Consider the following 14,625-nt stretch of genomic DNA (forward strand, 5'->3'; position numbering starts at 1 on the left):
CAGAACAGCCGAGCAACGCAGTGTCGTCCCTCCTACTAACCAAGGTGCCTTGTCGTTCTCTGTGCAAGTTCAAGAATGCCGTTCCTTCTCGTTCGTTTTCGCTGTGACCATTCACGCTTCCTGTCGCTTATTCGGCGCGTCTTGGTGTCCTTACAACAGAGCAGCCCAGAAGCACCCCAAGGGTGTCCTCTTCCATGACCCATATGTTCATCGTTTGTAGGCTCGATTTCGCGGTCGTGTCTCGGGTGGTTTTTAAAGTTTTCCCTTGTTGCTTGTGGGGGGTAGGGCTCGTGAGCCCTATCGCGCCACCACCGCCCAAACCAGCGGACAAGTGCTGGTTGGTGATGACTCTTCTTAGCTCTGCGAATGCCCCGCGGGCAAAGGGCATTCCCAGGTTCCCAGCCGGCACCACGAGGAGGTGAGAGTCATTGCCGGCCCCTAGTACTACAGTCCCAAATCAACTCTAGTAGAGTTGATTTTATTGACCCACTTTAAACCTAGTAGAGTTGATTATTGCCAGGGTGTAGAGTTGATTTAACACTGTCCTATATACAGGAGTAGTAGTGCTGATCAGAACAGGGGTTTGTCAGGGGTTTGCCACAGAACGCGACACGTCCTTTCGCGAAAAGTGCTATAGGGGGGTAATATCATACTACTAGACAGTCTCGTTGTTGATCAAAGCACTATCATTATTCAGATCTTACTACTAGTCACCGAGTCACTATGACAGCTTCAAACTTGCAATCTGAACCATGCAGTGCAATTTATCCCTACGTTCTTCTCTCCACATACCGTCTTCTCGTATGCCAGGTTTGTGCGTTCGCCTCTGTAGCCGATGAGGTTGCTACGCATTTGAGAACACGACATCGCGATATACAGTCAGAGCGTCGACAGGAGCTGGTAGAGAAGATAAAACAGATCCCGAATATTCTCCACAGTCAGGACGAACTACGTCGTTGTTTACAGTACCCAACGGATACGATTAAAACCTATTCCTGTATTCTCTTCGCAGTCTACCCAATCGATGTCTAGAGTTTATCGCTTGCGGGGATGATTCTTTTTTACCCAATCAAGAATCCTAAAATTAATACAGCCAGCTAGAGACGACTTACGAAAACGAGAACAATGGCTAAAGTCTGGTAAATAGGTTACTATACTACATGTAGGAAACAAAACTCTAAATTACGCGTACCCGCGTCGCGCGATGGGCTGTGGGCCAACGTTGGAAAGATTCTGACTCCAAACTTCAATTCCCATTCGTGTGTATGTACACATCACGCACTTCCAAGTGTAAGCTAAACGACTGCTGCCTAGGGAGGATACGATGGACTCGCTCGATCTCATCTACTTTCACTCCGCCCTTCGCATACTTATATGCAAGTCATGCAAATCTGTATTCGCAACTTCCATTCGGAGCCACGTCCGCATGTTCCACAAGGAGGTCGCCCTTTCGAAACAGCAGCTTAAGAAGTATGAGGAGTCCTTCCGGAACCTATCACCCATTTGCGACCGCAACGTTGTCCGGGACCTACAGCCCAGCTCGCAAGGCCCAGCAATCCGCCACCTCCTCCTTCATCTTGATAGCATCCTGTGCCTCTGCTGCGAGGATCAGAAGCGACCGTATATATGCCGCTCTGAAACGCATATGCCAGAGCACCTTTGTCTGGTCCATAGACGCCAATCCCACCGCCGTGGTCAGCGTTACAAGAACGGCACTATCGACGCCTGGCAGAAAGAAGGAGTCGCACGCGCACCAGTTGCTTGCCAGGCACTTTTCAAATCGTCGAGTAATAGACGTTACTTCCGGTTCTAGCGCCGGAGTTGGAGTCTATATCGGTGCCGGAGCCCATATTATCAGAGATTTCGCACGCGCCAGCCTCAACAGCGGACGGGTCCGGCGAACTGGATGCTGGAGCTTCATCGACATATTTACAATCTTCCCTCCCGCTGGAAACGCTAATAGAAGAGAAGTTCACCCAGGCTGCTCATCTAGCCGCGACCCCAGCTCAGCATACGCAAGACCAGGTGCAGCGTGAAGTCAGCCCAACATCAGAGCAGTACAAGTGGATTCAGTTCACAGAATGGGCTTCCCAGGTTCTGCTAACCTTTTGTTGCAGGTCTTGTTAGCCGCAGTGGCGTTTACACTGGTAGATTTTTCTTACAGATAAAGGCAACATTCTTCGTATTAACACCGACTCCATTCCTGCCAAATGTTCGATAAGTGGCGATACATTTCCAAGAGCTCCGGTTGGAGTCTTTCCGGAAGAGCTCGATCGATAGCATACGTGGTCAGCAGCATGCAAGGATGATGACCAGCTCCCGCCGCAAACATGCGCATTAGATCAGCCGCGCTAGAAGGATAATAGTAATTCGTTTTCTCCACTAGTTTTGTCAGGTACCTCTTAGCGATTGTTAAAGCGGCTTGTCGGTACAGCGACAATGTCCATGACGTGATAAGGTCTCGGGTCCTACTTCTCAAGATACTCAAAGCTTGCTCGGATGATAGATGCTTCATTCTGTCGCTAGGGTCTAAGAAAAAGAACTCCTTGCTGTCGTGGCGTACTAGATCCATCTTCCTGGCTAAAAGATCCCACACTGGTCGAACGAAAGCGAATACTTGTATATACATTTTATAGTAGAACTATGGAAATGAAAATAGCTGTAACCTTTACACAAGTAGTTTTAAAACATATAACAGTTAAATATATTGTTTTGTATTCCTAACTATTTTAGAGCTAATTTGAATTTAATGGACTACTTATAAAATCTGGTATCAATGTGAGAAGTGGGGTGTTCTATGGCGGGATGGTTTCCAAACAGGTAAACTAGTCCGTACTAGGTTTATGTTTGTACATTTGTAGGGCAGAGACTGAGCGTAGCGACGTGTCACGTCTCTTGATACACAAGTAATGCTTGTGAGGCTTATTGTCGTAAAGAAGTTTTATTGATAGCTGGTGAGCTAATGGCTATGAAAGTGCTAATGAATGTGATCTATATACTTGGTGACTAGCTATGCCAAAATCTTATTTCAAATCAAACAAATCCAAACCTCTGGATTTGAAATGACATTTGATATATTTGATACATGATATATGATGAAAGCTTGAATCTGCCAGGCTGTCGGGCGCGTCCTTGCAGCTTACCCGGAACCTGCTGGGCTTCAGGGTCTGGTGAGCGAATCCCTTCCTTTGTTATCACACTTTCTTGGCATACAAGTGTTAAGAAAGTGGCCCTATCTACACCTAGATCCTTAACAAGTGCACAGCAAACATCCCAATCTGAACCGAGGAGCCCGTGCAGCCCTCTTGCAGAACAGTCCGGCAGCCGTGAACGGCACCATTGGTGTTTCACCTGGACCCGTTCGGATGGCCCAGACACCATCTTCACCACTCAACCCCGCCACCACCGCTGCAGCTACGGAAGGAGCTGAGCGTGCCAGCCCCTCATCGATTTTTGAACAAGGACCAATCTCTATCATCGAATCAGCCAATGATCTCGCGCGAGAACGCGTGGAAGAGTACAACACCAAGCTGATGGTTTTCCAGGCCTTCTGTGCCAAGTTTGAAGAAGCGGCCTAGCAATTCGCCACCGGACCGCAGCGACGTTTCGCTCAGCAATTCGCCGATAGTTTCCTCGACTCCTGGAAACGAGAGCTCTCCTGCTCCGGACCCGCGACCCCCAAGCCTACCTACAGCAGCGTGGCCGCTGCCACGCCTCCCACTGACCACGACCGTCTAACCCACGGACAACAACAACATCGACGCCGCCAAACAGATCCACCTCATCGCCAAAGGCAACAGTCGACCATCGCCCCACCACGGCAAGACCTCCGTGTCTTCATCCGTCTAGAAGCCGAGGCTCCGGCCAGGGCCCACAGTAGCTATGCGATCCGGACCCTAACCCAGGAAAAACTCGGCGCCGTCTCGGAGAAGATTCGACAGGTGTTCCAGGTCCGGTCTGGATGGGCCGTCCTGGCTGCAGACTCTGCACACACGACTTTCTAGTAGAAAAGCAGGCTGAGTGGGCCGCTGAACTGGGAGCTACAGCAGTAGAAACGAACAAGGAATGGTTCACCTATGTGGTCTCAGACTTCCCCACAAGACTGACCGACTTCCACGGCAATGAGGTGGATAGTGACAGCGTTGTCAGCGATGAGATAGAAATCCAGACTGGGCTCAAGCCCGTTGACGTACGCCCTGCGCGACAATTCTCGGATAATCCCTTGACCAAGACTCTACTCGTGTCCTTTCTGAAGCCTACAAAGAGATGCTGGTCGCTTTTCAGCAGCAGCGCAGCCAGACTCATGGATAAAACCGACCGACCTAGACAGTGTGATACGTGCTGGGGCTACTACTTTACCCGCAACTGTCACAGACAGCCAGTCTGTCGATGCTGTAGTAAGGCTGGCCACCTTGTAGACGATTGCATAGCACGAGAACAGTGCATCAACTGCTTAGCCCCCCACCAGGCTAACTTTCGTAGGTGCCCAGCTCGGCCAAAGACAGTACACGGCGTGCTCCGCCGACTTACTAAAGAGCAACGAAAACATGTCCGGACAGTGGGTGCGGAGACATACCGACAAGGACATCGAGAACCACATCTGGAATCGCATCAGGAAACCCAGCAGAGCATGGCTGAGCGTCAAAGCGAGGATATCACATCACAAGAACAGCCGAACGTTCGTGCTCCCAGCCCAGCTGTATCAGGAGCTCCTTCGTGCATCATGGTGGCCACAACCCCTCATGCCGGCTATGAAGCAGAGGAAGAGCCCGAACAGCCCAGGCCAGGCTCACCGCGAAAGCGTCGAATAGTTCTCATTAATCGCTCTCATGGCCAGGAATAGATATTCCCAAACACGAAAGAACGACAGGAAGCCGCTCAGGATCTTCTAGGCCAACGTCGGCAAGATCCCTCCGGCCCACGACTGCGCTCTGGCGCTGGCCGACTCGGAACGATATGATATCGTGCTCTTGCAAGAGCCGTGGACGGCTCATACAGAGACCCGCTCTCTAACCAAGACTCACCCGGCGTACGACACATTCACGCCAGTCGACATGTGGAACAGCAACGACACTCGCCCTAGGGTCATGACATATGTCCGACGAGACCCAAGGCTCTTGGCTGACCAGATCCCGCCCTTTCAGACTCGCGATGTTGTTGGAAAATCCGGGGATCCCCCTTATCTTCAGGATTCAGACTGTTAGTCTGAAAGTCCTAGATTTAAAGTTCAAAGTCCTAGATGAAATCAACTAGAGATATAAACCCGAGAGGAACTCTCATCTCAATAATGAATAACCAAGTTTCATAAAACACTTTCACCCAGCACTACTGCGCAATATAAACAACAGATGTCCTTTGGCTCACGATCAACGGCATGACTGTAGTCAACTTCTATCGCCAGAACAACGAGAAAGACGCCCTGAACACACTGCTCCGATGGCCTGTCCCACAACGATGCCTCGTTGCTGGCGATTTCAATGCCAGACATCGTAGTTGGCAGGCAGGCCAAGCTACGAACCGCGGCCAAGAGATTGCAGGCTGGGCATCAGACAATGACCTTGACCTCCTCAACACTCCAGATGTCCCGACAAACCCGCACAGCAACACGATCGACCTTGCATTTACCAACATGCCTCTTGCTGAAGCTACCGTCGAGGACCATCTCGCAACTAGCTTTGACCACTTCACACTCAGTTTAACTCTCCCCGACGTCAGGCCAGCTCCGCTTCAACAGGGCAAGGTTAGGGTGACAACGGAGGAAGAGCTCAAACGATTCGTCGAGATCGTCGAGTTCGGAGCCACAGAAGTCCCTCAAGCGGACTCGACACCAGCGGAATTGGATGAGCTTGCTTTTGCACTCGTGAATCTACTGACATCGGCAGCAAAGGCGGCTGGCCGGCCCACACGGAAGAGCGCACGTTCTGTTCATTGGTGGACCGAGGAGTGTGCTGGTGCAGCGGCCGCATTCCGGGCGATCAGGAGAATCTATCCCCGCGGCTTCAACCAAGATGTTCAGATGGCTAAGAGAGATCTCCATCGCGTGGTTCGCCGGGCAAAAAGGCAGTACTGGCGAAATCTTATCGATAGCTTCTCCAGCAGTGGCGCCGTTTACAAAGCTGTCCGGTGGCTGAAGTCCCCAGGGCCTTTCCAGCCGCCACCCCTACAGGTCGACGACATCGTATACGAAACTCAGATGGACAAGGCGAATGCACTTCGACGAGCTACACTAGAGCGCAGAACTTCAGATGACGACATTGTGAACCCCTGGACATCAGTCTGTCCTCCTAGGTCGATCCCATTTTCACCCGAAATCTCTCTAGATGAGGTGCAGTATGCGACCCTCAACACTGGCAACACATCTCCCGGGTCAGATAATATCACGGTCGACCTCCTCAAAGCTGTCTGGCATATCATCGGGACGCACGTCCGCCGCCTGTTCGAAGGATGCCTCTCCATAGGCCATCATCCGAAACCATTCAAGGAGGCCGAAGTGGTCATGATCGCCAAACCCGGACGGCGTGATCTAACATCGCCTCGGGCTTGGCGACCTATCTCTCTGCTCTCTTGCCTCGGCAAGGGGCTGGAAAGGCTGATTGCACGCCGCCTGGCGTGGGCAGCCGTTCACTACAACATCCTTCACCCACAACAGGCTGGCGCTCTTCCCAAAAGGTCCGCGACGGATTTGGTGACTGCCCTGATCCATGATATAGAACTAGCATTTGAAAGTGGAATGCGGGGTTGATACAAGGATTATCAGCCAATGACAATGCGAAACGTCCACTTTCATCGAAAGTGAATAAATCCATAGAGATGTAGACCCCCTAGTATTAAATGTGTCATTCAACTTGACTCTCCGGGTCATTAGCAAGATGAAAGTCGTCCATGGGCAGAAGTACATAATCTTTGGCGCTCATCCCTCACGACAACCCCTGCGACTTACGCACTCCCTGACGGCATTGGGCGCGTCCATCTTTAGAGGGTTTGTAGTTATAGGCTGTTTACTTGGCTCTCAATATTAATGTTCTTGTTGGCAACATTCACAGCCTTCCCCAGTACATTGATGATGTGGGTCCCTGGCTAAAAAAGCAAGGTGTGAGCAATGCGATACAAGCCTTGGTGTACGGACTGAAGTCTGGGGGGAGGATTATTTCTCACCTGGGAGGAAAGTGCATCTGGAGGCAACATGACCTTTCTAATGGCCGCAACGACGACGCTGTAGCCTTCGTCCTTGGCCGTCTTGAACTTACATATCCTAACGTGATCGGCATGAATCGGAGCAGCGTCTCCACAGCCTGGAAGTTGAGCCGAATCGACTTCGACGATCTATATTTCTTCCTTGAATTCTGTTGAACTGGCAATGAGGAGGAAGAGTGCTATACCTGGATTAATCCCCTGCCCCAGCCCGTTTTGAGGGTCTCGTAGAAGAAAAACGCCTCAATTTTATCTTTCGGGTCTTTGGATGTCCTGCGTTTGTTTAAGACGTTAGGGAATGCCCTTGTTAGCTCATCCAGGCGCTCAGAGTCTACACCAAGGAGCTTCAAGGTGTGTTCCTGAGTGTCGATGCCGAAGAATTCGAGGATCCTCCGAGCAATATCGGCCGGCTTCGCGGCTGAGGAACCTTTGAATGGTGTCCCTAAGAATATCATTCCACGAAGATTCTTAGTGATGGACTTTTTGCGAGAATCTTCCGTTCCCTGATCGCCGTGGACTAGGACCTGCGCGGCGACGAGCCCACCGAGGCTGTGGGCGATGAAGGTGATGGGACGATCTTCCTGCTCTCTGCAGTCAGCAGCCAGCAGCCAGTAATAAGATAGTGGCGCTAGAGGGCTAGAGATCTGGCATTTGGGATGACTGACTGTCCCCGTGCTAGAACGCTCTGCTGCTAGTTTCGCGCAAAGGTCCTCGGCATCGCTATGGATTTCCGTCTTCGTGACGCTCGATTGATCGCGGTGAGTGATGCCGGTGTCGTAGCCAAAGAGGAAGATCCGACTTTCTGGGATGTCCTGCGGAAGCAGATCTTTGGGCCAGAGGACTCCATCTTGGGTCCAAGTTTTCTCTCTGTCCCCTCGCAGCCCGTGCAAGAAGACGACGCTGCATCCTTAGCATCAGTTGAGACTCATCTCCTGAGTGCGCATAAGGCTCCAAGGCGTACCTTGCCCCACATGATCCCGGTCATCCCGGGAGTACAAGCAGGGTACAAAAAGTTTAATCTCGGAAGTAATTCCTGCTAATTCCCCGCCAAAACACCATCAATTCATTTTGATACCATCAATGAATTCCCCTCCAATTCTAGAAGAGATACAGGCCATCAACCCCTATGATGATAACAGCTTTATCAGGGAAGAGCATAATCGTTGCTTGTGGCAAGGGGACCCCACCCGGGCCGTTGATCTTCCGGTGGAAAATGACCGAGGCACTAACTTCAAGCCTTTCCACGTAGAAACACGCAACTTTCGCGTCAGCCCACTGCCTCCAACGCCTCTGCAACTATTCCAGCTTTTCCTACCTATATCACTCGTTGAAAAATGGGTTTCTTACACCAATTCGTGGATCACGTGGCTCAAAGAAAACGGCGTCGTTGACAGCTAGAAGAACCCGATGGGGACGACCTCATATCTGCACCAATGGGAAGGAATAACGGTCTCAGAGGTGTTGACGATGATTGGTGTGCTAATCTATATAGGTGTGCATAAGGAAAAGACGATACGAAGCTATTGGAACCCCCCCAAGCCCGGTGTTCAACGCCCTGCGCACTCATTTATCAAGTTCATCTCATACAACAAGTTTCAGCTCATCCACAGGCACCTTCGTCCCTTTGACCACACCAAATATGACGAAACCGCACCTGTTCCGAAGGTATTTCAATGCGTTGAAGAGTGGTCTGACCACATACAAGCCGTATCTATGCAGATATTCCGGCCCGGGTCTCACCTTGCCGTCGATGAGTGCATGATCCGCTATACAGGCAAAAGCGATGATACAACGGTTATCAAAGGCAAGCCTGACCCCGTGGGCTTCAAGATATGGGTAATCGCCCAATACGGCTTCTTTATTCGGTGGATTTGGCATGTCAAGGAGAAACCACACGGTGCCGTTGGCGTTGAAATTTCAACGCAGAAGTCATTATCGCCAGGTCGGCCAAGCAAGCGAAGAAAAGTCACAGTCGAAGCCCCCGATACAAAAGACGAGCCTTTCGCACCGAATTCGACTCAGGCCATCGTCATTGCCCTCACAAATATACTGCCAAAAGCGACATATCACATATTTATGGATAACCTCTTCTCGTCGTCTCCCCTCTTCCGCAACCTCCGCAACCGCGGCCTCGGGGCCACAGGCACGGCTCGTACGAACAGCGGCATCCATCAGGAATTAGTACAGGATAGGAAAGATGACGGCAAGGTCAAGAAAATGTACGAATATAATACGGTCAAGACGATACCGACCCCTGATAACCAGGTACTGACTTTAGACACTTTTCAGTGAGAAATCCATACTAATTTGTCTTCGTGCTGTATCCCTAGGTCAATCAAATCGCTTGGAAAGACAACAAGCTTGTGTTATTTTTGACCACTGTGTTCACCGGTGCTGACGATGAGCGTGTCCTACGGCAGAGGAAGAAGCCGTCGTCAAAAAAGTCAGAGGCCAAGCCAATACGCCGCTTTTTCGGTGACGAAGCTATCAAGATGATTAACATGCCGATAGTGGCTGCTAAGTATAACGACCAAATGAATCACGTTGACCGTGGTGACCAATTGAGGTCATATTATAAGTACGATCATCCCCTACGCCGTGGAGCGTGGCAGGCACTTGCATGGACTTTCCTCCTCGACGTGGCCCTCGTTAACAGCTATATTACTCAACTTCACGGACCGCAGCCAAATTGGAAGAGATATACGAATCAAAGGGAGTGGCGAGAGTGTATTTACAACGAATTATTCAACGCCTACGGTCATGACAGTCAGGCAAGGCAGCGTTACCGAGCAGGAGACGAGCGTGATCTACGAGAGCCCGAATTACAGAGGGAACACATCAATCGTGAGATCAGTCACGTTAACCGCAATGTCAAATCAAGCTGCCTAGCTTGTAAGGGGTGTCGGCAGGGGGAGATGAGGGCAAAAGCTCCGGAATGGAGCCCACTTACGGAGGTTAGCGGCAATGAGAAGAAGAAGAGGAAGAGGAAGCTGCGTAAGCAGACTTGGTACGGCTGCCGAATCTGTGATGTAGCAATTTGTAACAACCGGAATTGTTGGGACTTCTATCACCACCTAATATAGGCGAGGAATCATGTACCTTTAATTTGACGCATTTTAATTGGTTGCAACCCCTCGTCGTGACCTCCTTGGAGCCTTATGCGCACTCAGGAGCTACTGATCCAACAAGCTAGTCATAGTCGCTCAAGCTATCTCGCTGATGAAGACTTCACGATAAACCAGAGGACATCGCACCAAAGGACGAACTAACAGAGTACTTATCTCTGCCATTGCTGCCGGTGGATGACCCTCTAGAATGGTGGCGCTTGCACCAGGATTCATTACCTAAGCCAGCAATAATGGCATTCGATATACTGTCAGTACCGGCTACTTCATGCGAATGCGAAAGGCTATTCAGCCAGTCGAAACTAATAATATCAACGCAGAGACAGAGTATGAAAGATCAAACAATCGAGGATCTCATTTGTTTAAAGTACTGGTTGGGGAAGCGTGGGTCTTGACTCTTGAGGCAGAGCTTTGACTGCAGGTCGACGGTGCCACTATCGGGACATTGTTTGGCTTACCTACGATTTAAATTGAATAGAATTCAATAAGGCTTATACAACTCAATTCAACTCAATTCAATTCAATTCAAATGTATGACACCTCAATTCAATTCAATCTGACCCTCGAATTGAATTGAATTGAATTGTTCGGAGCGCTGAACTGCACAAGGTTGCTGTCATTAGGCGACTTCAATGAATACATTGAACATCTAAGAACCGAAACCAATTTTGTCACGAGTAACCTTACTCTATGCCGAAAGGAAATTTGCATTACGATTTGGGGTGATGGAAGTCCCGACATGTCGGGTATTGGAGTGTAGATGAGGAAACCGATAAGAATGTAACTGTCTCGTTCGAAGACGGAGACACAGTTACTTCCGAGTTTGTGGTTGGATGTGATGTTATCCACTCCAAGGTGAGAAATCACATTGAAGTGGTTGAGCCAGAATTCAGTGGCCTGATTGGAATCATGGGCTCGGTAATGGAGACAGAGCTTTCGTCGATGTAAGGACCTTCACACCCTCCTCTCCCTTGCATGATGTTCGGTTCCAACGGCTCGTTCGCTATTATGCCGTCCAGCTTTGATGGCAAAGAAGTAGAGTACTTTGCCACTCTCGAAGCGAAAGATCGCAGTCGGGAGGAATGGTCACAACTGTAACAGAACAAGTCTGAGCTTCACCGAATGATGACAGGGCGCTTTACATGTCACAATTCACAATGGCCTAATCTAGTCCAAGAGCTTTGTAACAAAACTCCACAGAATACCTTAACGAGCTGGCCGTAAGTATCCCACTCAAGTCTGTTAGCTCGATCATTGACTAACTAATCTGGGCAGGTTCTTTTCAGTCACGACACTCAACGACTTGAAGTCTACCGCTGGTCGAGTAATAGTTATTGGTGATGCAGCGCATGCTATCCCACCGACTGGCGGCCAAGGAGCTGCCATGGCATTCGAAGACGCTGAAACACTTTCTTACGTCCTCGGACGGATCCGCGATATTTGCCTGATCCGTCCTAACGGTGACCATAGATCGCTGGTGAACGAGATGCTCCACAAGTGGCAGCGACACCGCCAAGGTCGAATCGTCAAGGTCATGGACTTTACTTCGATGCAAGTGTTACATCATTTACCAGACGTAGTCTGTGTCTGACAAAGAACGCAATAACCCTGAACTCTCAGCTCTACCAAGTATCCATTTCGACAATCATATGTCAATGGCTAACTACCGTTGAGAAGACTGATTTTCGCTGCGGAGCTTATCCGCAAATAACACATCTTAATCATAAACAGCCAGAATGCGATACGATAGTTACAAGGTTACATTTATAATTACAGCGGCAAGCCCTGCTCACTACTACGGTACTACCAGAAGAATGAACGAGAGTACATTTTCAATTAGCCCTACATATAAATACAGCCAGAGAACACTGATGTTAGAGTGAACAAGATATTTTTGACACATCCATGAATCAGTTAGTGATTGGGAAAGTGCTCTGAGTGACCGATCCAGAGTTGGTATCAATGGTAACTTGAACTCCAGGCAGAGCCTTGGCTTCGTTGTAAGACCATTGCTGAACACCTATTCAAAGTCATTAGTACTGCATCCCAATTCTTGCACAACCAAATTTACTCACTGTTGGGGCCTTGAGCACCAATGGTACACTTAGTACCCTTGTCAAGAGCTTCAAAATACTTGTACGTAACATAGTTGGGTCGTGCTTCTTCGAGAATCACCATGAAGTGATAGTACTGGTCTCTGTCTCGGTAGCGTGAAACATACCACTCAATACAAAGCGAGCGTGATGGAGCCTCGCCGGTAATCTCGTAGTAAATGCCTTGAGGGGTGTCCTTGTAGATGTACAGGTCACACCAGAAGGGGAAAAGCGTATAAGGAGGCATGTCGCTGCTTCGGTAGGGCAGAGGCTGGTAGGAATAAATTGTGTTGCCTTTGTCAAGGCTCAGGAGACCGTTGATAGATACGTAGACATTGGTGGAGGAGTAGCCAAAAATGGTAACAGGGAATGAGCTGACAATTGGGTATACAATGTCGTCATAGTTGTCCGCAGCACCTCCGAGACTACCCACAATAGGGATGGGGTTTCTGAGAGCCTGCAACATTGTCAGCGACGACTTGTATCGAGTTCATATGCAGGAGGACTCACCACTTTGTTTGGCAGCTTGGGCTTATTAGCCTCTTCAAGTTGAAGCTTGACTCGTTCAAGTTCAGCTTCAGCAACTCGCTTGGCCTCTTCCTCAGCCTGAAGGCGTGCCTGCACTTCAGCATCATGAGCAGTGGCAGCATCAACCTTACTTTGCAGGTCTCGAACAGACTCATCACAGATACGCTTAGCCTCGTTCGCCGCCTCAAGGCGCTGGTGGTCCTCGAGATCGTGAGCACTCAGCTGATCAATCTTATCCTGGAGAGCCTTCTGGGTAGCTTCAGTAGACTCCTGAAGCTCCTGGAGCAACTGAATCTTCTGGTCTCGTTCAGCTTGAGCACCAGCCAGACCAACCTCAAGGGTAGCAATGGCACTATCCTTTTGAGCGATGGCCTGGTTGGCAGCTTCAAGATTACTGTTTGCCTGGTCAAGAGACTCAGTGAGACGTGCTGCATCTCGCTCCTTGGAGGCCAGGTCTGCCTTGGTGCTATCAAGAGTGGTAGACAACTCGGCGTTAGTCCTGTTGGCAGCTGCGAGTTGCTCAGTCAGGGCAGCGATCTGTGCTTCCTTAGCTTGGCAGTTGTTCTTGCAGGTCTCCATAGCTTTCTGTGCGACGCTGAGCTCATGTCGGGTGGATGTGAGCTGCTGAGTGGCATCGTCTAGCTCAGCCTGAATAGCAGCCTTCTCCTGAAGTGCCCTCTCCAGTGCATCATGAGCTGAGTCGATGGATTCATGGTCCTCTCTGCCATGCTCAGCCTCACGCTGCTCCCTCTCATAAGCCTCAAGAATAGTCTTGTCAAGCTTGCTCTTGAGACGACTTTCGGTTGTCTTAGACTGACGAAGAGCCTTTTCAGTCTTTCGAAGCTTGTTGGCAAGCTCTTTCTCTGCCTTGAGAGCCATCTCTCGGTTTTTGGCCAGGAGTTGCCCAAGTTCCTTCTTGGCCTTCTCTTGGCCAGCCACCTTGGACTCAAGCTGTTCAATGCTGTGAATCTGAGAATGAAGTTGCTGGCGGAGAAGCGTCATTTCGATAGCATCGTTGCCAATGGTATCTATGGCGGCATGAAGTCGCTGCCTGAGAAGCTCATAGTTCTACTCGAAGGATATTGGTTAATCTTGAGAATGGTAGTTGGGAAAGCTGTAGAGAAACTTGCCTCGTTGAGGTGGGCAGCGCGGTCAATGAAAGCAGACGCCCAAGCTAAGTTCTCGCTGATGTTATCGGCAAATGGGAGTGGCCTTGTGATGCGCTTGATTGCAGGTTCCTCAGTGGGAAGAGTGCACTGGAAAGTGACAGCCTCTACATATGGCTCAGGCGGGGTAAGGATAGTCCTTTTGCAAGTAAGCATCAAATCCACCGTAAGGAAATCGTCAGTCGTACTGAGAGTGGCATCCTGAGTGCTTGGCCTTTCGATGATGGGGCATCTTGCAATAGAGTGGCTGCGATCAGAGTTGTGTTAAAAGCATAGAGTGGTGATGAGCGTTTAAGTAAATCCTCAATGTATGACTTGGGTTTGGTCTGAGAACGAAAGAAATAGACGAGGAACATGCTGATATTTATAAAAGATATCTAATGAACAAGAGCAGAGCAACAAGGGACGTTTAATCTGTTCTCCCAAACCAATTGTCTGCCAGAATTTCTCTCTCGCTGAAGATATCCTCTTCGTCATTGCAATATGACCATTCACTTGTGATGATCAACAGATGTGGCTGTC

At 49.7% G+C, this 14,625-nt stretch overlaps 4 protein-coding genes across 5 annotated transcripts; 2 read left to right on the forward strand and 2 right to left on the reverse strand.

The window, feature by feature from the left end:
• Window positions 1-1,324: 1,324 nt before the first annotated feature.
• On the forward strand, window positions 1,325-1,813 carry FOXG_22056 (uncharacterized protein; the record flags this gene model as incomplete). Its single annotated transcript, XM_018402438.1, has 1 exon — window positions 1,325-1,813. The coding sequence occupies one exon, from the start codon at window positions 1,325-1,327 to the stop codon at window positions 1,811-1,813; it is 489 nt and encodes a 162-aa protein (XP_018255861.1).
• A 4,766-nt stretch (window positions 1,814-6,579) lies between these two features.
• Window positions 6,580-8,194, reverse strand: FOXG_15560 (uncharacterized protein). 2 transcript variants are annotated; one of them, XM_018395658.1, is made up of 5 exons: window positions 8,153-8,194; window positions 7,857-8,091; window positions 7,380-7,772; window positions 7,156-7,323; window positions 6,580-7,077 (listed from the first exon to the last, which is right to left on the reverse strand). In XM_018395658.1, exons 3-5 carry the CDS (start codon window positions 7,644-7,646, stop codon window positions 6,988-6,990), a joined length of 525 nt encoding a protein of 174 aa, XP_018255863.1. In that variant the 5' UTR covers window positions 7,647-7,772; window positions 7,857-8,091; window positions 8,153-8,194; the 3' UTR covers window positions 6,580-6,987. The 2 variants fall into 2 exon arrangements, with proteins under 2 accessions (XP_018255863.1, XP_018255862.1); XM_018395657.1 differs by having other exon boundaries at window positions 7,380-8,091.
• Window positions 8,195-11,294: 3,100 nt separating this feature from the next.
• Window positions 11,295-11,907, forward strand: FOXG_22057 (uncharacterized protein; the record flags this gene model as incomplete). Its single annotated transcript, XM_018402439.1, has 2 exons — window positions 11,295-11,410; window positions 11,592-11,907. 2 exons carry the CDS (start codon window positions 11,295-11,297, stop codon window positions 11,905-11,907), a joined length of 432 nt encoding a protein of 143 aa, XP_018255864.1.
• A 228-nt stretch (window positions 11,908-12,135) lies between these two features.
• Window positions 12,136-14,586, reverse strand: FOXG_15562 (uncharacterized protein). Its single transcript, XM_018395659.1, has 5 exons — window positions 14,292-14,586; window positions 14,068-14,242; window positions 12,920-14,005; window positions 12,392-12,866; window positions 12,136-12,336 (listed from the first exon to the last, which is right to left on the reverse strand). The coding sequence occupies exons 1-5, from the start codon at window positions 14,333-14,335 to the stop codon at window positions 12,227-12,229; spliced, it is 1,890 nt and encodes a 629-aa protein (XP_018255865.1). The 5' UTR covers window positions 14,336-14,586; the 3' UTR covers window positions 12,136-12,226.
• Window positions 14,587-14,625: the final 39 nt, after the last annotated feature.

This window comes from Fusarium oxysporum, chromosome 15, assembly GCF_000149955.1.
Source record: "Fusarium oxysporum f. sp. lycopersici 4287 chromosome 15, whole genome shotgun sequence".
Lineage (NCBI taxonomy): Eukaryota > Fungi > Ascomycota > Sordariomycetes > Hypocreales > Nectriaceae > Fusarium > Fusarium oxysporum.

Coding starts and splice junctions, on each gene's coding strand:
- FOXG_15560 (XM_018395658.1), bottom strand. CDS start 7,646: ATGATATTCTTAGGGACACCATTCAAAGGTTCCTCAGCCGCGAAGCCG. Junction 7,324..7,379: donor GGGGCAGGGGATTAATCCAG/GTATAGCACTCT, acceptor GAAGAAATATAG/ATCGTCGAAGTCGATTCGGC. Junction 7,078..7,155: donor CAGATGCACTTTCCTCCCAG/GTGAGAAATAAT, acceptor TTGCTTTTTTAG/CCAGGGACCCACATCATCAA.
- FOXG_15562 (XM_018395659.1), bottom strand. CDS start 14,335: ATGCCCCATCATCGAAAGGCCAAGCACTCAGGATGCCACTCTCA. Junction 14,006..14,067: donor GCGCTGCCCACCTCAACGAG/GCAAGTTTCTCT, acceptor TCCTTCGAGTAG/AACTATGAGCTTCTCAGGCA. Junction 12,337..12,391: donor TGGTGCTCAAGGCCCCAACA/GTGAGTAAATTT, acceptor GACTTTGAATAG/GTGTTCAGCAATGGTCTTAC.